The sequence below is a fragment of the Microcebus murinus genome, unplaced genomic scaffold, assembly GCF_040939455.1.
Source record: "Microcebus murinus isolate Inina unplaced genomic scaffold, M.murinus_Inina_mat1.0 scaf004_hap2_Mmur4.0, whole genome shotgun sequence".
Classification (NCBI taxonomy): domain Eukaryota; kingdom Metazoa; phylum Chordata; class Mammalia; order Primates; family Cheirogaleidae; genus Microcebus; species Microcebus murinus.
This window is the reverse complement of record NW_027438950.1, coordinates 95,777-118,886: the sequence shown is the minus strand read 5'-3', so window position 1 is coordinate 118,886 and position 23,110 is coordinate 95,777. Positions and strand designations below refer to the sequence as shown.

Below are 23,110 nucleotides of genomic sequence, written 5' to 3'. Positions count from 1 at the left end.
TCTTAAAGCCAGAACAGGTCTGCGGTTACCTGTTAAAATGAATAGAGTTTGGTAGGGATCCCCAGCAAAGTTTGCTTTGGATAAACTACTTAACCACATTCTTAAACTTACAAAAAGATTTATTGGTCTATTAATAGCAGCTACTTTGCAAATTATTGCTGTCACTGCATCTGCCATCATGGCTGGTGTAGCATTACAAGAAACAGCTCAAACTACTGACTTTGTTCAAAATTGGCATTACAAATCAAATCAATTATGGTTCAATCAGAATCAAATTGACAGCAAATTGGCTGCTTAAGTGGCTGACTTACAACTAGCAGTCACCTTACTGGGAGACCAGGTCATAAGTCTGCAAAAGCAACTTAGGCTCTATTGTGATTGCAATATCACTCAATTTGTATTTCTCTCTCTCTCTCTCTCTCTCTCTCTCTCTCTGTGTGTGTGTATATACACACACATACATAATCAAACTGTATTTCCTTGGGAAAACATTAAAAAACATCTACTCCATCAAGAAAAATCTGACTGAACACTTTAGAAATTTACAACCAAATATATTTAATACTTTCAGTCACAAACTGAATTTGCTCTCTAAAGCTGACGTTTTTAATGACATCTTATCTTGTTTGGAGTCAGGTGATTCACTTTCTTATCTTAAAATCTATAAAAATTCCACCATAATAACTTCTGACATTATTTTAATCATTTACTTGTGCTTATTTATAGTCTGTCAAAAACTCCAAAAAAACAGCAGAGGACTGACACATTACCATGATAGACATACAACTGCATCAACTTATTTCTAATAAAAATAAAAAGGGCCAGGCGCGGTGGCTCACGCCTGTAATCCTAGCTCTTGGGAGGCTGAGGCGGGCGGATTGCTCAAGGTCAGGAGTTCAAAACCAGCCTGAGCAAGAGCGAGACCCCGTCTCTACTATAAGTAGAAAGAAATTAATTGGCCAACTGATATATATATAAAAAATTAGCCGGGCATGGTGGCGCATGGCTGTAGTCCCAGCTACTTGGGAGGCTGAGGCAGGAGGATTGCTCGAGCCCAGGAGTTTGAGGTTGCTGTGAGCTAGGCTGACGCCACGGCACTCACTCTAGCCTGGGCAACAAAGCGAGACTCTGTCTCAAAAAAAAATAAAATAAAATAAAAAGGGGGAATTTCTTGGAAAAATATGTTTGAGTAATTTATTATATGTATCCAATAATGCCATTATTTTATTGTATCACCCTATGTTACTATATTAAATAAAGACAGAAACAGATGTTAGCAGGGTTTTGCCCTGAAGGAATGTGTGAACTCAATGGTTCACTTATCAGAAGCTGTTATCAAAGGTGAGCTTTCATGGCTCTGGTAGGGATGTTTTCCAGAAAGGCTTCCTTGTATCTCAAAATCTGTGAGCTTCCCTCTTTCCTTAAAAGACAAGGCAGGGCAAATATGACTCACAGGATGGGAGCCACTGACAATGAGTGCCGTTTGCCCAGAGTCATGCCCCTGTGTTCTAAACAATCTGTTTTATAATGATCTGTTCCCTGCTCTCTCCTGATCATCTACCTTTAAGTCCACAACAACTCAACCAAAAAAATATAGGGTCACTATGCCTCTTTTGTTATACCTATGTTAATTGATGACTACCTCTTAAAACTTAGAAGTTAGTCCTTGAAAGACTTTGTACCTATTTTTCACCTAGATAGAATTGAAACCCTTTGAGAAGGATTTTGACCCCAACCCACTGTCTGCCATAGTAACTGTATTCACTGATATTTAAATATGTTACCCTGAAACCTAGTAATTAATATCTGTGATTATAAAAATCTATGTAAATCTAACCATGTTGCTAGACATTTATGGGGATATGTCTAGTCTCCTGGATAAGCCCACTGTTATATGTGATCTTTTTATATAAAACTGTAAACTGTACCTTAGTCTCTGTATATTCTTTTATTCTATTTCCTATCAATTTTTTTATCCTCTGTGGTAACCCCTATCTAAGGTGACTTGGCTTGGTGGAGAAAAGCAACTGATCTCCTCATAGCTCTGCCTCAACTCCCCCCCCACATTCTATCCCACCTGGGATGTGAATCATCCCTTTGTCCAGCCTGTCAACACTGCATATGCAACTTGTTTCATTAGTCACTGAGTTGCTATGTCAGATGTCAGATTGTCTATCATGGTACCAAAGTGTTTGTTTTCAAGTAACACTTATTTTACTTAATAATGAACACAGAACATAAGAGTAATAATGTTGGTATACTGTTGTAATTGCTCTCTATTTTTATTTATTTATTATTAGATTTTTTTTAATTTCAGCATATAATGGGGGTAAAGATTTTAAGATTTCAATAAATGCCCTTTCTCCCCTCCCCCCACAAGTCTGAGTCTCCAGCATGGCCATCCCCCAGATGGTGCACATCTCACTCATTATGTATGTATATACCCTCCCCCTCCCCCCTGCCCAATACCCTATTACCATAGCACCTATGTTTCCACTTAGGTACTGCTCAGTTAATACCAGTTTGCTGGTGAGTATATGTGGTGCTTGTTTTTCCATTCTTCGGATACTATATTTTTTCTTTCAAAAAAATATGAGTACAAACATTTTTATCACATTTAATATCTTTGTATCTCCCTAGCAAGGGTTAGAGGTACACCCTTCCCCTCCATGAGGGTCAAGGCATCCCTCATTTGTGGGTCTACCCCCAAACTCTTGAATCCCCGGTGAACACTACCACCATTTGAGCATCGTAGTGTTAATCATTCAGTACCAATTTGAAGGTGAGTACAATGTGGAGCCCATTCTTCCAATCTTGTGTCACTTCACTTCAGATATGGGCTCACTCAACCCAGGAAAATATAAGTGGTGCTAGCTCATTGTCATTTCTTAAAATTGACTGATAGGTCATTAAAAACATATAGCAAATATTAATAATCCACTAATGAATTGATGGGCTCTTGGGTGTTTTTTATTTTTTTACTTTAAAATTGTAACATGCTCATTAATTTTATTTCATCAGTATTTGTATCTTCAGAGGTGTAGGTTCTTATCAAATAATCAACAGGTGTCCTGAAAATTTCATCAAACTATAGGAGGCCCCTTTAAGAAAGCCCATGGAGGGGGTAAACTGTAATGCAGATTAAAGCTAATTACAGGCCGGGCTGCGGTGGCTCACGCCTGTAATCCTAGCTCTCTGGGAGGCCGAGGCAGGCGGATTGCTTGAGGTCAGGAGTTCGAAACCAGCCTGAGCAAAAGCGAGACCCCATCTCTACTATAAATAGAAAGAAATTAATTGGCCAACTAATATATATATACAAAAAATTAGCCGGGCATGGTGGCGAATGCCTGTAGTCCCAGCTACTTGGGAGGCTGAGGCAGGAGGATTGCTTGAGCCAGGAGTTTGAGGTTGCTGTGAGCTAGACTGACGCCACGGCACTCACTCTAGCCTGGGCAATAAAGTGAGACTCTGTCTTAAAAAAAAAAAAAAAAAGCTAATTACATATTAATTACACTTAGGATACCTTAGGTCACTTTGTAAATCTTATTATGCCTTGTCTGGGGAAACATTAGATTGATAAAGGATTCCCTCCTTCCTCAGGTTTAGAAGTGGCTCAGGGTAGAATTAAAGGTTGAGCAGCCTTATCCATCTCCCCAGGTGTAGCAATTGCTGGAAACACCACCAAAACAGGGCACCATTGTCCCCAGAAGATCCAAGATCCTAACTATCTGCCTAAGATTTGTAAATCCTTTTGAAAGATTTTTTAAAAGGTTATTTTTTAAGAAATACTTTTTTTTTGAGACAGAGTCTTGCTTTGTTGCCCAGGCTAGAGTGAGTGCCGTAGCGTCAACATAGCTCACAGCAACCTCAAACTCCTGGGCTCAAGCAATCCTCCTGCCTCAGCCTCCCGAGTAGCTGGGAATACAGGCATGCGCCACCATACCCGGCTAATTTTTTGTATATATATTAGTTGGTCAATTAATTTCTTTCTATTTCTAGTAGAGACGGGGGTCTCGCTCTTGCTCAGGCTGGTTTCGAACTCCTGACCTTGAGCAATCCACCCGCCTCGGCCTCCCAGAGTGCTAGGATTACAGGCGTGAGCCACTGCGCCTGGCTACAGTGCACTCTTTATTACAAATAGGGCTGTTTAGACTTCTTCCTTCTTCAAAGCTAATTATTAATTATCTAGATAACTTGTATGTGAAAGTTATGATTTGTTTACTTATATACAGTAACGACTTTATGTGTGCCTTTGGAATCTCTCAGTGGATTGGCACTCTGCACATCACATTCTGCTTTAATTGAGTAATAAAAGGATTTTCTTTTAATTCTCTTTTAACTTTGTGGAGAGGTTTTCTTATTTGGAGACTCTTTACTTTTAGTATTTCCTGAACACTTTCCAGAATTAAAAATGCAACATAAACATAAAATGTGCCCACCACTTCTACATTTGAAGGGCTTTGAACACTAGATTCCTTTTTGAGCTTCCAGTCTGTAACCTGAAACTCTGCAGCACAGAGCTTCACTGTCCCCACATCTGCACACAGTAAGTTCTCTATGCCTCTTTGGTGTCTACTGTCCCTCTAGAGCATACTTAGACCTGATTCCTGTGAATACACTCTCATAGGATAATAATCAGTAGTTCTATCCTTTCTCTAAATGCATCTCACATCTTTAGAACTGAAATGGTTTCGGAGACCATGGGGCTCAGACTCAAATGGGAACAAGATAATGCACTCTGGGTTGGACACATAAACTCCCTTTCTGCCTTCTCTTCTTGCCCAAATGCCAGGAAATGGGCAGTGAGTCCTACTGAATCCATGCCTCTCTAGAGACCTAAACCTGCAGCTCTGAATTCTGAATCCAAAGTCTGAGGTTCCTCAGGATGCACTAGAGCAGGTTCCAAAGAAGAATTTCTCTTCCTGTTTTCCTCCCCTCCCTGTCAAAGCAAAGAATACACAAGTTTGATCAAACTAGACCTGGCCTGAACCTGGAATTCACAACACAGAGACATACATTGGACTGAGGATGTTCCAAAGTCTCAGGGGAGGCCTATGCTGCAGTGTAAGAGATCAACATGGACTTGTAAGTTGACTTTGAAAGGATCCTTTTGGGGTGAGTGTAGACAATGTTTTAGATCTTGTGTAGTATTGTATTATAGTTGTATGTGAAGAATGGAAATGCTGGCACCACATCTAAATTTTTCTGTAAATTATGGGACACTTACTAGTCACCTTTTGTGGAATAATAAGGATTAAATCACACAATGTAAAGGCTTCTCCACAGTGCAACAAACCATACTTCTAATCAAATAGCACATGCTCAGTAGACATTGCATTATGCTGCTCTTCACTTTGGATATTAGGTATATGTTGTGATGAGTGTTGGGCAAAAGGCAGTATGTACGCAGTGCTTGCTGTCTCTACCTGAGTGCTACTAATAATGGATTCAGGTTGACCAACAGCAGCACTAAAAGGGGACCTGACAAAGAACCCAAATAGTGTATACCTTCCACACCAGCCGAGCACAATTCTTAGAGTGAGGCGCACATTATCACATCATTTACATTCACATTGATGTTTCAGAGACAATTTTAAAGTAATTACCTCTCAACCCAGACTTTCAATTAGGATAACCTGGCTAGATTGAAGAAACACCATCACCTGCGTGTTGGGCTGGGTGGGAACATCCATGTGGTTTTAATTGTGCCCCACATAATTCTAATTTGATACCAGGGTCAAGCATTAGGACTTCTGCATATATTCATGTGAATTGAGTTTTGCCTTTGTTCTTGAAGAAAGTCACAGGTTCTGCTCTCTTGGGTTTGGTAGAGGCAGATCAGTATGGTCCATATTTCCATTCCTGTTGCAGAAACTCCTGGCACCTGTAGCAGGGGGAGGTAACCGGAAGAAAAGACAGGAGAACCTCCCATTTTGGTCTCCATGAATGGGCTGATCATAGCCGACTCTTTACTGTGAGCAAGAATAAGTGAGTGTAGCCCTTCTGCATTTTATGTTCCTCCTGCTTGTGAGTGTGATGGAAACAAGGGAAGAAATTGTGCTGACTCCATTAAGGAAAGTCTCAAGATTTAATTCTAATTGTTCCACACAATCTCACATGAAAAGAAATTTCAGAGTAGGAGAAGAAGAAGAAGAAATGGCTGGTTATCAGGTAAGTGTGGCCCAGATTTGGCATTGTGTCCACTATTTCTTCCAGATAGTCATATAGAATGTCAATTTTTTGAACCTGTAAACCTTTACTTCTTTACTTCTGATGTGTATAGCTAACAAGTTTTGTAACCACATATTTTTATTTCTTCTTATGGTAGTCAACGTTTTCTAGGAAATCCTTCCTTCCTATATTACAATGCCTACTGTACATTCTCTCACACAAGCTTCTTACTACAATAACCATGTTTTCTAAGAAATATATGGCATATAATATTAGAAATGTTCCCATCGTGAGAGGTCAAGATAGAATAGTATGAATGTTTGAGATTCCCATTGGGGATAGGATAGAGTCTTTGGATTTGAGTGAGGAAGGGAAACAGGTACTCTAAAGTTTGATCCAGATACTTCATCATCTCTACATAATATATTATTAGGAAAGTTCAGAAAGAAGATAGCATTGATTGCCTAGGATAACCAGAAAATTATGGAAAAATTATAACATAAAAGACTTGTTCCATTTGATGCTAAAGTATTTACATACATTATTAAAGATAAAACATGGGAAGTATCTGTATCTGAAATTTGGATAAATCTGATGATTCTTCATGGTTACATATTGTTGGACACTACCATCCCAGCAGTGATTTTGTATCCTCCTCTTTGCAACAATGCCTAACACCAATTCATTCTGCTAAAGTTATGCTAATTTCATTCACTTGCTTAACATGCTTTCTGACAGATTCATCCAATATAAAGTTAATTGTTTTTTTGTTTATCATTAAGAGTCTTGTGGAGATTTACTTTCTGATGTGCATGAGCCATCACATTTAATCTAGAAGCTCTAATTTCTTCTTATAGCTTGCTTTGAAAACTGAGGGATATTATCTGTGTTCTGTTCAGATGAACTGAGATATATTCAAAGTCTACCACTTACTGGATATTGACAAATTACTCTCCTTAGGCAAGAAGCATTGTTGTCAGTAGTTATATTATGTGAAATGCAGAGATTCAGACCCCACCCCAGATCGCCTGAATCAGAAGCTGTATTTTAACAAAATCTCCAGTTCTTTACTGTACTTGTAAAAATTATGTGATACCTTCTAACTCTCTATGATCCTGTATGTGAGAAATATGCACAATTTATTGATGTGATATAAATATAACACCCAAAAATTTATATTACTGTAGTAGGGGCCTTAATTTTGTATTAAATACTTTATCATCCATAGAAGAATCATATGCACACAGATTCATACATCTTTTTTGATCTTCATTCCAGCGGATAAGAGAATACGTTCAAGAATATCAATGTGCTAGAGAATATCTTATTGGATAATTCCAGTACTTCATGTGTCAGAAACAATTCTCACAACTCATTTTCCTTGTAGTCAAGTGAATAACTCTCTCTATGGCCACTTGGGAAATATGTGTCTTTTTACAGGAGATGGTGACATTTCAGGATGTGGCTGTAGAATTCTCTCCAGAGGAGTGGGCATGCCTTGACAATGCTCAGCGGAATTTGTATAGGGATGTGATGTTAGAGAACTATGGAAACCTGTTCTCCCTTGGTGAGGATCACTTATATACAGAATTTCTATTCCACATTAAGGCCATTCTTTTTTTACTAATAGTTTCTTAAAAGTTTCTACTTTACATGAATAAATTTTATTGTATTTTGTTTTATTTTATTTATTTATATTTTAGCATGTTATGGGGATACAAGGGTTAAGGTCACTTATATTGCCCATGCCCCCCTCCCCCCTCAAATAAGACCTTCAAACATGTCCAATCCCCTAACGTTGCACATCTTACACATTGTCGTTGTATATACCTATCCCCTCCTCCCCCCTCCCACCCTCCCAACACCAGATAAATGATTCCTATATGTCCACATAAGTGTTGATCCGTTAATACCAATTTGCTGGTGAGCACAGGTGGTGCTGGTTTTTCCATTCTTGAGATACTTCACTTAGTAGAATGGGTTCCAGCTGTATCCAGGAATATACGAGAGGTGCTATATCATCATTGTTTCTTAAAACTGAGTAGTATTCCATGGTATACATATACCTCATTTTATTAATCCATTCATGAATTGATGGGCACTTGGGTTGTTTCCATAGCTTCACAATTGTGAATTGTGCTGCTATAAACATTCGAGTGCAGGTGTCTTTTCATAAAATGACTTTTGATCTTTTGGGTAGATGCTCAGTAATTGAATTGCTGGATCAAATGGTAGATCTACTTGTATCGCTTTGAGGTTTCTTCATATTGCTTTCCACAGAGGCTGAATCAGTTTGCAGTCCCATTAGCAGTATAGGAGTGTTCCTATCTCCAAATCTATGCCAATATTTATTGTTAGGGGACTTTTTACTGGAAGGTCATTCTTAGTGGAGATAAGTGATATCTTATTGCAGTATGTTCAACATCTCTGATCATCAGGGAAATGCAAATCATTTTATTCCTTCTGTATTTTTATTTTCAGATCTGTTGTATGTCTATTTTGTATAATATTAGAATCCAAGGTTCAGAATAACATGGCAGCATTTCAATTTCTCTACATTCTCAACATATGTATGTACGTATGTATGTGTATATATATTTACTTATTTAAAAGTTCTCAATGTAATCAAAAAGTCCCCAAACAGCAAATGCTGGCGTGGATGCGGAGACAGAAGAACACTTCTACACTGCTGGTGGGATTGCAAACTAGTTCAACGTCTGTGGAAAGCAATGTGCATGAATTTCATATCCATACTTTTAAAGAAAATTTGAAGATTTTGGTGCATAAAATAAAATCATTAGATGTCTCATGTTATCTTGAACCTTTCCCTTTGTTGGGATTTCACACTAGATTAGTGGTTACTCTAGAAATCAGGGTATAAAATTGTTGTCTGCACCTTGGAATAGAATTTCCAACACTTATTTATTTGGTGCTAGTGGGAATTGGTGCTCTAGTCATAAATTAGATCAATTTTTTATCATTCTACAGGGTCTATGAGAAAGTAATATGTTGCAAAGGAATTTTCTAGAATCTTCACTAATGTTCTCTCTACTAAGGATAGTACTGCATTAGTAATTGGAAACTCTTCAGCAAGAGTCATGTGAAATTTCTCTAATGAAACAGGTCTTGCCAAGTCAAAGCCAGAGCTGATCACATGCCTGGAGCAAAGGATAGAACCCTGGATTATGAAGAAAGAGGAAACAACAGGTAAACATCCAGGCAGGTGAGATTCAGTGAAGCAGATTAACAAATGTTAGAGAGCCAAAACTCAAGGAGGAAGGCAGATATTAAATAGTGGGTTTGAATATTCTGTTCTTTGGAAATGATTTTTAGAAGGACATCTTCTGTCCCACGCTCTTAAACTCTCTAAGAACTCTACCCATGCAGTGATCTTCCTCAGAATTCAGTGAGAGCCAAACTTCTTGTCATGGCTTATAAGGGACTACATTATCTTTTAGCATGTCTATTGGTTAGGAGTTATGGGACCATCTGTGCATATTTTGAAGACCATGACATTAAACCATCTTTTGATAGCCTTTCGCTCTCCTGCTCTTTCTGGAGTACAGTGGCTGATCATAGCTCACTGCAACCTCAAAACTATGGGCTCCAGAGATCCTACAACCTCTGTCTTCCAAGTAACTAGATCTATGGGCATGAGCTACCATTTTGTTATTATTATTTTCTTATAAAAATGGAGTCTCCTCATGTTACTAGGGCTGGTATCAAGATCCTGGCTTCCTTCTTGCTTGGTCTCCCAAGGTGCTGGGATTCTAAAGGTGATCCTCCATGCCCAGGTCCATGTTTTAAGTTCTTTTTGATGCCTCATTTCTGAAATGTGTAAAGGGGAATAGTGAAGATGTTGGGATTTGTTTCTGGAATACAAGAAACACTAGGGAAAGATATTTATATTTTCTGCATCATGATTTCCAATTCTATATTTTCAGAGGCCATCCTACAGAAAGTCAGATTCACTAATTTTGTACAAATGCATATCCTCTTCCTAAATGTAAAAATATCTAATGTTATTTGACTTAAAATAATCTTTTTCTAGTATAAAATGAGAGTAAAATTTCAACTTTATTATACCCAAATACTCAAACTATAATATAGTTTATTTTCTCTGTTCACCTTATATAATTCTTAAATACACTGTCTCATTCAGTGCTTCAAATAACTGAATATGTTTATACTCCCAATTGATATATAATACTTTGATAACTTATGTTCCATAATTTCCTCCTATTTAGTAGCATCAGAAATGTGTCACTCATGTGTGTGTGTGCATATATTTCTGTGTGGGGTGCTTAATGGGTGGAAGTCTCCACAAATAATATTTGTATAACTGCATAAATTTATTGTACACACTGTAGTGATCTGATGTGTGTATGAATGGTAAAACAATATAATTAAGGTAATAAACATATCCATCATCTCACATATTTATCATTTAATTATAGTGAGAACATTTATTAATAGTGAGTTCTATGGTCTTAAAAATTTTAAGCGTATAAAACATTATTAATAACTCTAATCATGTTGCCATAGAATAGATCTCCAAGATCTATTCATCTTATAACTAAAAGATTTTACCCTTAAAATCTTCTCATTTTTCCTTACTCTACACCCTGGAAACCACTGTTGTACTCTTTACTTTTGTAAATTCAGCTTTAAAAAAATTATCTATAGCAGTATTTATCTTTCTGGGAATGGCTGATTTTACTTAGCATAATGCCTCCTATGTCCATCCATGTTGTTGAAATGGCAGGATATTTATCATTTTCATGGCTTAGTAATATTATATGGTATTTGTTTGTACAGTCATTTTTTATTCTATTCATCAAAGCAGGCATTTAGTTTGTTTCCATTTTCTTGGCTAATGTGCATAATGCTGCAATATATATGGGGGTGCAGAATCTTCTTCAGATACTGAGTTTACATGAGTATACTCATAGGTAGAATTGGTGAATGACGAGGCAGTTGTATTATTTACATTTTTTAACAAATCTGTATGATGACACTATCCATTTATAATCAATAACAGTCTACAGGGATGGATTTCCTGCACACTCTTGTCCTCACTTATTATGTCTCTTGTTTTGGATATTAGCCATTTTAAAAATCTACAAATGTGAAGAATGTGGCAAAGCCTTTACACGGTGCACACACCTTACTCGACATAAAAGAATCCATTCTGGAGAGAAAGCCTACAAATGTGAAGAATGTGGCAAAGCCTTTTCCCAGTCCTCAATCCTTATTCAACATAAAAGAATACATACTGGAGAGAAACCCTACAAATGTGAAGAATGTGGCAAAACCTTTACATGGTGCGCACACCTTACTCGACATAAAAGAATCCATAATGGAGAGAAACCCTACAAATGTGAAGAATGTGGCAAAGCCTTTTCCCAGTCCTCAAACCTTATTCAACATAAAAAAATCCATACTGGAGAGAAACCCTACAAATGTGAAGAATGTGGTAAAGCCTTCACCCAGTGTACAAAACTTACTCTACATAAAAGAATTCATATCGGAGAGAAACGATACAAATGCAAGGAATGTGGCAAAGCCTTTACCTGGTCCACAAATCTTACTCAACATAAAAGAATTCATACAGGAGAGAAACCCTACAAATGTGAAGAATGTGGCAAAGCCTTTAACCATTCCTCAATCCTTACTCGACATAAAAGAATCCACACAGGAGAGAAACCCTACAAATGTGAGGAATGTGTCAAAGCCTTTACCCAGTGCACAAACCTTACTCGACATAAAAGGATTCATACTGGAGAGAAACCCTTCAAATGTGAAGAATGTGGCAAAGCCTTTACTTGGTGCACACACCTTACTCAACATAAAAGAATTCATACTGGAGAGAAACCCTAGAAAAGTATAGAATCTGGCAAAGCCTTTATCCAGCTAAAAGACCTCACTCTACATAAATGAATCCATAGAGCAGAGAAACCATACAAATGTGAGGAATGTGGCAAAGCATTTTCCCAGTGCTCACACCTTAATCTACATAAAAGAATTCCTATCACTGAAAAATTTTACGAATTGAGATTTGTGGCAAAGTCTTTAATATTTGTTCACATCTTATTCAACATCAAAGAAATCATACTAGAAAAAAGTTAGATCAATGTAATGAGTATGTAAGTGCTTTACCAATGTATTTGCCTTAAAATGCACAACAGTACTGAAACTTAAATAGAATGATGTAGACTGCTGACAATACCTTTAGTTATAACGGATCTTACCGGATATGGGAGAACTTACACTGAATGAAATGCTCCAATATATTCTAAATATTGCTCAACATCAGAAAAATATTAAAGAATAGAAACCTTACAAATATAATGAATGTGAAAAAATATTTATGCAAAAGATATACCTTAGAGAACACAAAAACAATTGATACTTAAAACTACTTTAATAAATTTCAGAATGCAATTAATCAAGAATCAAGTATAAACATATATCCGATGACTCGCAGTGCAATACACTAATGCACTAACACATTCACACATTTCTTTAAACCAGGTTGTTCATTATAAAGAACTACCCAGTTAAAATAGTTAGTTGATTTATTTGTATGTTAGCTTTAATACGAGAGAGATTTTCTGAGAGTTATAATTACATGTAAAATATACTTTCTTGTCAATGTGGGGTGAAATTGTAATAAAGTATAATTTTGTTTTGCTATTTGTGACAAGCAAATAGTGATATTATTCAACTTTAAATACAATCGATGGTATGCTTTCATTCTTGGCGTGCATGTGAATGTGTGTGGTTAATGATAGCTACATCACTTTTATAAGAGGTCTTTCTCTATTAAGTAGGCATTATTCATGTACTTTTCTATGAAAAATTAAAAACACTGAAATGTAAGATTTACTAAATTGAGAGGTACTATGGAGTTTTCTTATAACAAACAGTATTTTAAGTGATGTATGATGTTGGTATACAGACTAATATTCTCCTCATAATCAGAATGAAAAAATTACAATATGAAAAATAACTTGTTTTAATATCGCACATTACGATAATAAAATAAAATGAAATTTGGAATGTTTTTAGATTGCATGTGAACTTAATTTGTTTCATTAAATTAAAAATATTTTCAATATGTCAAACATGTTGTAGATAGAATGAAGTGTTATTTTGCACCAACATTAATCTATCCCATGTTACTCAATATTGGAGGTAATGGATTACAAAAATGTACTGTTGGGTTACACAGTACAAAGACATCATTTGTGATCCTTTTTATTAGTTGCTCTTCTTTGAAGAATATTGTTCCCAAAGCTTTTTTATTATATTTATAATTATATTGTTGCTGTAATGCTTATAATAAAGATTTTCCACTTAATTAAAAGCCATACATTACTGAACAAGGAATGACTAGTTGTTACATTTTATCCTACATTTTTCTTTCAACATGCAACTTGCTTGGCCAGTAAAACAGAAATAAGCATATTATTTTTATTTATATTGAATCAAGTATACAAATACATCATGGTTAAGTTGACCTATAGTTGCACTATATTTACAGAGTAAGTAATTATGTTTGTTTGAATGTGGATATATACTTATTTTGAACAGAAAAGAAGAAATATTAGACAAAATGGGTAATTTCAAAAGTGTTGAGAATTTACTAGCAAACTAGAAACTTCAAAGATTCTGAAAGGAAATGTTTTGTTCGCTTTATATTGAATTAATTGTTTAAAACCCTTAAGCCTCTGAATGGGAACCTGCCCATGCCAATCCCCTGTTTTTACATGCTTATTACTCATGCTAGGCCTACTATTTTTTTTATTATTTCAAAGTTGATTAAGTATTGGTTATGTGATGTGATCTGCAATTACAGGAAAGATTGTTATGAAACTTACTGGTGCTCATAAAATTACCTGAAGGTATGAATAATTCCACAGTGTAGTAATATCATTTTAATTAGTACATTCTATCTTTTCATTCTAATTTGGGAAGCATATTGAAAGCCCTTTTTGGTTACTGTTTCTTTTACTTTTGGTCATCGAACTAATTGATTTATTGACTTTATCAGGCTACTTGTTCAGGTAAACACTAAGAAGGATTTATAAAGTATGGAGTTGATTTTATATTTAAATAGGAGAAAAAAGTACAGGACAGTGTTAGATATGTAATAGATGCTTCATAATTAGCAGTCAATACGTCTGTGGGAGTGAGCTTGTGGCTCCAGAGAAGAGATTGAAAATATCCAGGATAAAAAAAAGTCATTGATTTTGCATGTGGAGCGAAGGAACAAACAGAACAACCAACTCTCGGAATTTATAAGTGGAAATTCTGCTTCTTTCATTTCATAATTATCTCCAGTTTTTTTGCCATTTTTTATCTTCATTCACTTCTGCAACTGTATCTAAGCCATTCTTGTTTTGGCCTCTGCTTGTGCTACAATATTATCACCATTGTGCTCACCCCCAGCCAGTTCACACAGTACCTTAAAAGTTCTGATGAGCAGTGTAGAATATTTTTAATTTCATGAAAAAAAATTTAACTAGAGAGCTTGAGACCATTTACAGGCTATACATACAGCATTCTGATTATTTAATTAAGATTAGAGAGTTTCAGTTTCCTAAGGTTAAAGTTAGAGCCTTAAAGTCCAAAGAAAGATGAACAATTCTGAAGGCCAGAGGATTAAATCAGGAACTCAGCATTATTTGCTTTGTAAAAGCAAACTGTTACTAGATCCTAACATATAATGCCATAAATATGAAAATAATTACAAGAAGTGAAGCATTGAAAAGTGTATGATGCATATCTTAAGTACTATATAAAGAAATATGAGAATTTGGCAATCTCTTAATGGGGATTTTAGGTAAATAGGATTGAATTTAATTTTCTATGAATTACTTATAGTACAACATATGCATCCATCTAGAATCTAATTATGAGTGTGTATTTTCAGGGTTAGAACATAATAGAATGATTTATCTGGATTGAAAATATTTGCAATAATCTTTATGTGATATTTAAATCTTAGATAATTTATTTTACATAACTTCAGCTACCTTTATTTTAGTAGGTGCAGGGTACAGTACACAGTTCTCACTTTTAGTCATCTACCTTTGGCCAACAATTCAGTCATTCTCTCTAAAGAAATTTCAGGGATCATGGCTACTTTTTGATTGAAAATTTCATTAGTGATTTTGGATGAAATCTTGTTATATGTGCTCACAGTGGCCAGAGGGGAGACAGTAAGCACCACATACCTCTTCAGTCCTCTTCCATAACATAATCTTCAGCACCAGGAAGTCCATGTGTCTTTAGCTTCAAATAAAAGCATTAAAACCCCTTTCATGTTCTATGCTGAATTATGAATCTGTTGGTAAATAACAGAATTCCCTTGCTTATGACAGACAAATGGAATGGCAAAAGCAGCACTCTCACTGTGTTGCCTGGGCTAGAGTGCCATGGCATCAGCCTAGCTACAGTAACCTCAAACTCTTGGACTCAAGCAATCCTTCTGCCTCAGCCTCCCTAGTAGCTGGGACTACAGGCATATGCCACAATGTCCTGATGATTTTTCTATATACTTTTATTTGGCTGATAAATTTATTTCTAGATTTAGTAGAGACATGGTCTTGTTCTTGCTCAGGCTTTTTTCAAACTCCTGACCTTGAGTTATCCTCCTGCCTTGGCCTCCAAGAGTGCTAGGATTACAGGTGTGAGCCACTGTGCCTGGACAGCACAAACTCTCTTCACACCAAGAGCTCACTTAAAGAATTGGCTCAAATAGAAAGGTTAATTCCTTAGGATTGGAAATCTCCTGTGCAAATAGTTATATCTCCACCTAATTTTTTACAGTTCACCACTTGATGCAGGACTCAGATGTGTCAGAACCCTTAGCTAAATGAGTCTACAGACCCACCAGTAAAAATGTCTGGCAAAATTATGGGTCCACACCTCTCATCTCTCACAAATATCAACTCACAATGGATGAAAGACTTTATCCTATGGCATAAAACCATACAATTGTAGAAGAAAATGTTGAAAATACTCTTACATACTTCAACCTAGACAAAAAATTTAGGAAGATTACCCCAAAATCAATCACACCAACAACAAAAATAAATAAATCAGGCCTCATCATACTAAAAAGTTTCCACACAGCCATTAAAAGTATAACTAAAGCAAACAAACAACCTAGAGAATGGGAGAAAATATTTGCATGCTATATATTCAATATATTTCTAATAGCTAGAATTTATACATAAGTCCAGGAACTCAGTAAGATAAAATCAAACAACCTGATTAAAAGTGTGCCAATATATGAACAGAAAGTTTTAAAAAGGACATGTACTATGGCCAAGAAGCATATGAAAAAAGTGTGTATATCTCTATTCATCAAGGAAATGCAAATGAAAACCAAACTGAGATATCCCTTAACTCCAGTGAAAATGGCTTTTATCAATAAGCCCAAAATAAGTGTAGGTGTGGATGTAGAGAGGTAGGAACACTTATATATTACTAGTGGGACTGCAAACTGGTACAATCTCTCTGGAAAGTTATATGGAGACACAGGAAAGTACTAAATTTAGAACATCCATTTGATCCAGAAATCCCACTACTTGGTATCTAACCAATGTAAAAACGTCATCCTATAATAAATACATCTGCACTTGAATGTTTATAACATCAAAATTTACAATTTCAAAGAGGTAGAAACATCCTTGGTACTTATAAATACATTAATATAAATATATCTATAAATAAATATAAAATGTGATATATGTATACCATGGAGTACTACTGAGCCTCAAATTCAGTGGCTAAATGACACCCTTTTATATTATCCTTGATTGTTCTGGAGGCCTTTCTTTAAAGTAAACTATCACAAGAATGGAAAAACAAGCACCACAAATAGTCACTATCAAATTGTTACCAATTGATTAACACATATGTGAACAAATGGAAGTAAAATTCAGTGGGTATTGGGCTGTTGGAAGGGGGAGAAGGTGTTGGGAAAATCCACTCCTAATGAGTGTGGTGCACACGATCTGTGGAAGGGCACAGTTGTAGCTCTGATCAGTCAGCGCAAAAGCAATATACATATTCTAAATGATTTACTCCCATAATATTTTGAAATTACAAAAACAATTTTGTAATATGTAAGAAAGTTTTGAAAAGTTCATCTCTGTATCTCTTTAAGATATTCTTTTTATCTTAATTATTGTAAAATCACAAAAATGAAAGCTTAATTACTTTTAGTTGTTAACATCAGTCATGTGAGCTATATTTACATCATCATGTACTATATTGTCTGGAATGTATGTACTAAGTAAATGTGAATTTCAGTACACATGAGAAAACTACCTGTTTTGCCCATTGCCTAACTGCTGACAAAATGCATTATGTTTTCTGTTCCTAGCAGTGTAACAGCTAAGAAATATCCTACGCATACAATCAAAATACATCTGTCTTATTGTGACTGAGGTTTCATTAAGCATATTGTCATCGAGGTTTATCTATATTGTGGATGTTATTAGAGAATCTGTTTTTCCTTTAGCTGAGAAATAATCCATTATTTCTACATTTCAAATAGTATTTATCTGTTCATTTGGCAAAGGCAGTTTGGGTTGCTCTCATCCACTGACTTTTGTGAATTATGGTGAAATAAATATGCATATGAATATAACTCTTTATTTTACAATATATGCAAGAGCTTATTTGTGTTTCTTTCTCATTCATTGGTCCAGGTGTCTCTGCCATTAGATAACTTCTTTGACTACTGTATCATTTTTTTTAATTTTTCTTTTTTTATTTCAGCATATCATGGGGGTAGAAATGTTTAGGTTATGTGTGTTGCCTTCACCCCCGGAATCAGAGTTTTAAGCATGTCCATGCCCTGATGGTGCACATCGCACTCCTTATGTTTGTATATACACATCCCCTCCTTCCCCTCCCACCTGCCCGACACCCGATAAATGTTATTCCTATATGTCCACATAGGTGTTGATCAGTGAAACCAATTTTCTGGTGAGTAATGTGGTGCTTGTTTTTCTATTCTTGGAATATTTCACTTAGGATAATGGGGTTCAGCTCTATCCAGGAAATTACAAGAGGTGCATATCAGTGTTGTTTCTTATAGCTGAGTAGTATTCCAAAGTATACATTTTTAATGTTTTAAAATGGGTAAGTGTGATACCTATAGCATTGCTTCTCTTTTTGATGATTGTTCACATCTTTGTGGTCTCTTGAGATTTCATATTATTTTGGGGTTTGCTATTTCTATTTTTGAAAAAATGAAATTGAGAATTTGAAAGGAATTGTATTTAATCAGTAGATCACTTTGGACATTTTCACAACATTAGGTCTTCTTCCCTTGAACAAGAACATGTTCAAGAGTGTGTTGTTTATTTTTCTATGCTTTTGAATTTCTCTGTGTTTTTTGTGTCACTTATCTACAGTCTCATTCCATTCTGGTGAGAAATTAAACTGTATAAAATTTCAATTTTCGAAAATTGGTTAAGACATGTTTTCTGTCTGAACAGGTAGATTTGTAGGAAGAATTTTTATGAGCTATCAAGAATATTGTATATTCTATTATATTCTATGTATGTGCGAGGACTTATTGTTCTCTAGTGATTTCAACTCTCTTGTTTTCTTATTAGTAATTTGACTGACCTTATTAGTATTGAAAGTGGAATACCATGCTATCCTATTATTTTTATGTTCATTTCTTGCTTCAATGGTGTCAACCCTTTTATATATTTGAGAACCTTTATGCGAGACATAGATAGATATCAGATATATAAATTATATTTAAAGGGTTATCAGTGAATGACCTCCTTTTATATTAAATGTCCTTGTTTGTCTCTTGTGGCACTTTAGACTTAAAGTATATTTTATAAACTATAACATTTTGCACTTCAAAAGTCATGTGCCTAATATAATTTTGAACTCCACTGCTCTTGTATGCTGAACATTTTCGTGGTATGTCTTGTTATTTCCTGTCACTTTTTGTCTATTGCTTTCACCAGGTATGAAGTCAAGTCTCTTTAGAGAGAATATAGTTGGATTTTTTAATTTCTTTATTTAATTGTGTCTTCTGAGTAGAAATAGTAGTACATAAATATTTGCATAATTGTCTAAAAGGGACAGATTCAAAATTGCCCTAATATTAATTGTTTATGTCACTTTTGTCACTATTTAGTCTTTCTTTCCACTCCTTTTCTCCTCATTCCACCTCACTGATTTTTATTGATATATTTTGTTTCTGTGGCCACCTTCATTTGTGTATTGCATTAAACATTTTTCTGGTGTTCACTGTGAGAATTACCTAAAATCTTTTGAAGCTGCAACTTATGTTAAACTGATAACTACTTAACTTCAATTGTACATAAAAATTCAAAATATTTATATCTGCCCTCAACTTCATGATATAGATGTCAGTAATTATGTCTCTTTACATTATGTCAATTAACATGTGGGAATGATCATTTTTATTTTGTCTTTCAAATTTGATAGCATAATTAAATGTTTTTGCACCATCAATATAATACTGCAGAATTTTATTTTTGATATGTGCATATCTTTCCCAGAATGTTATGTAGTCATCTTGGAAGACAGAAACCAGACATTCAAAGGCCATCAAAAACCAGATGTATGGACACATGTGCCATTGGTTTGACTCTCTTTTGAAAGGGAATCCAGAAAATGGAATTTTACTGCTAAAGTGAGAACTCTATATGAGTGGGGAGGAAGAGTTTTGCTGGGTAAATGTAACATATGTTCCTTCCCCTTCCATATGGTTCTTGGTGTCATACTCATCTGGGGTACCATGAAATATTACCACTTATGATTTCTCAATGAATCATGTTTGCAAATATATTTTGGAGGTCATATATCTATGATGGAAGTAAGACTATGGTATTCCATTGCACTTTCTTGCTAATGTGCTTGGTATAGTTTTGTATATTCAAATTATGAAGTATATTTACCTAAGTATAATTAGTAAGATACTTTATTATTTTCATTTCTTTCAGAACTCTCTTCCCATTGCTCTGAAGACCCAATGCCAGAGCAGGGCATAAAACATTCATTCCAGAAATCAATAATAAGACCATACGGAAGCTCTGACCGAAAAAATGTACTTTTAAGAAAAGACTGGGAGTGTGTTGATGAGTGTAAGAGGCAGAAAGTATGTTATGATGGTCTTACCCAATGTTTGTCAGGTAATCATAGGAAAATCTTGAAAGGTTATAAATGTATAAAAATGTTTAGCAAGTCCTCAAATCTAAGTAAACCTAAGATAAGGCACACTGGAGAGAAAGGTTTCAAAGATAATGAATGTGGCAAACCTTTTATGCACAGCTCAAAAGTTCTTGGACATAGGAAATTTCACACTGTAGACAAACCTTCCAAGTGTGAAGAATATGGAAAACCCTTTAACTGCTACACAAATCTCACTATACATAGGAGAATTCACACAGGAGAGAAACCCTACAAATGTGAAGAATGTGGCAAAGCTTTTACCCATTGCTCAATCCTTACTCAACATAAAAGAATTCATACTGGAGAGAAATCCTACAAATGTGAGGAATGTGGCAAAGCCTTTACCCAGAGCACACACCTTACTCAACATAAAAGAATTCATAGTGGAGAGAAACCCTACAAATGTGAAGAATGTGGCAAAGCCTTTATCAAGATTGGAGACCTCAATCAACATAAACGAATTCATACAGGAGAGAGACCCTACAAATGTGAAGAATGTGGCAAAGCCTTTACTCAGAGCACACACCTTACTCAACATAAAAGAATTCACACAGGAGAGAAACCCTACAAATGTGAGGAATGTGGCAAAGCCTTTATCCAGTGCTGGACTCTTACTCAACATAAAAGAATTCACACCGGAGAGAAACCCTACAAATGTGAGGAATGTGGCAAACTCTTTACACAGTTCTCAACCCTTACTCAACATAAAAGAATTCATACTAGAGGGAAACCCTAAACATGTGTAGAATGTGTCAAAGCCTTTATTCGCCTCAGAGACCTCACTCTACATAAATGAATCCATACAGGAGAGAAACCATACAAATGTGAGGAATGTGGCAAAGCATTTTCCCAGTGCTCACCCCTTAATGTACATAAAAGAATTCATATCAGAGAAAAATTCTACAAATATGAAAATTGTGGCAAAGTCTTTAATAACTGCTCACATCTTATTCCACATCAAAGAAATCATACTAGATAAAAACGAGATAAATATAATGAGTATGTAAGTGCTTTACCAAAGTATTAGCCTTAAAATGCACAACAGTACTTATACTTAAAGTAAAAAAAATAATAATGTAGACTGCTGAGAATACCTTTAGTTATAACAGAGATCTTACTGGACATGGGAGAACTTACACTGAAAGAAATGCTCCAATATCTTCTCAAATATTGCTCAACATCACCAAAATTTTAAGAGATAGAAACCCTACAAATATAATGAATGTGAAAAAATATTTATGCAAAAGATATACCTTTAAGAAAAACAAACAATTGCTACTTAAAACTACCTTAATAAATTTCAGAATGCAATTACTGAAGAATCAAGTCAAAACATATATCAGAGGACTCACAGTGCAATACACTAATGCACTAACACGTTCACACATTTTTTAAAACCAGATTGTTGATTATAGAGAACAACCCAGTTAAAATAGTTGATTTATTTGTATGTCAGCTTTAAAAAAGACAGAGATTTTGTGAGAGTTATAATTACATGTAAAATATGCTTTGTGGTCAGGATTTGGTGAAAATGTAATAAAGTATATTTTTTTTTGCTATTTTTCACAAGCAAATACTGATATTATTCAACTTTAAATACAATTGATGGTATGCTTTCATTCTTAGCATGTATGTGAATGTGTGTGGTTAATGATAGCTGCATCACATTTGTTAGAAGTCTTTCTGTATTAAGTAGGCATTATTCATATACTTTTCCATGGGAAATTAAAAACACTGAGATGTAAGATTTATGAAATGAATAGGTACTATGGAGTTATCTTATAAAAACCAGTATTTCAAGTGATGTATGATGTAGGTATATAGAGTAATATTCTCATTATGATCAGAATGAAAAAATGACAATATTAGAAATAACTTGTTTTACTATTGCACATTATGATAATAAAATAGAATGTAATTTGGAATATTTTTAGATTACATGTAAACTTAATTTGTTTCATTAAATTAAAAATGTTTTTACTGTTTCCAATATGTTGTTGATTGAATAAAGTGCTATTTTGCCAACAACATTAACCTATCCTATGTTACTCAAAGTTGGAGGAAATCGATTGTAAAAATGTACTGTCGGAGCCAGGCGCGGTGGCTCACGCCTGTAATCCTAGCTCTCTGGGAGGCTGAGGCGGGTGGATTGCTCGAGGTCAAGAGTTCGAAACCAGCCTGAGCAAGAGCGAGACCCCGTCTCTACCATAAATGGAAAGAAATTAATTGGCCAACTAATATATATATAAAATTAGCCGGGCATGGTGGCGCATGCCTGTAGTCCCAGCTACTCGGGAGGCTGAGGCAGCAGGATTGCTTGAGCCCAGGAGTTTGAGGTTGCTGTGAGCTAGGCTGACACCACGGCACTCACTCTAGCCTGGGCAACAAAGCGAGACTCTGTCTCAAAAAAAAAAAAAAAAAAATGTACTGTCGCGCTACACAATACAAAGACATCATTTTTGATCCTTTTATCAGTTGCTCTACTTTGAAGAATACTGTTCCCAAAGCTTTTTTTTCATTATGTTTATAATTACATTGTTACTGTAATGCTTATAATAAATATTTTGCACTTATCAAAAAGCCATACATCTCTGAACACAGAATGAGTAGTTGTTACATTCTATCCTACATTTTTCTTTCTACATGCAACCTGCCTGGCCAGTGAAACAAAAATAAGCATGTTTTTTATTTA

The 23,110-nt window shown here is 35.3% G+C and overlaps 1 protein-coding gene across 1 annotated transcript in view; it reads left to right on the top strand.

Moving 5' to 3' along the window:
* Positions 1-22,623, top strand: part of LOC142866391 (uncharacterized) — a 185,014-nt gene extending 162,391 nt beyond the window's left edge. The window contains 2 exon segments of the mRNA XM_075999761.1: positions 11,537-11,896; positions 20,661-22,623. Coding sequence (XP_075855876.1) covers positions 11,537-11,896; positions 20,661-21,154 — 854 coding nt within the window. The 3' untranslated portion in view covers positions 21,155-22,623.
* Positions 22,624-23,110: the final 487 nt, after the last annotated feature.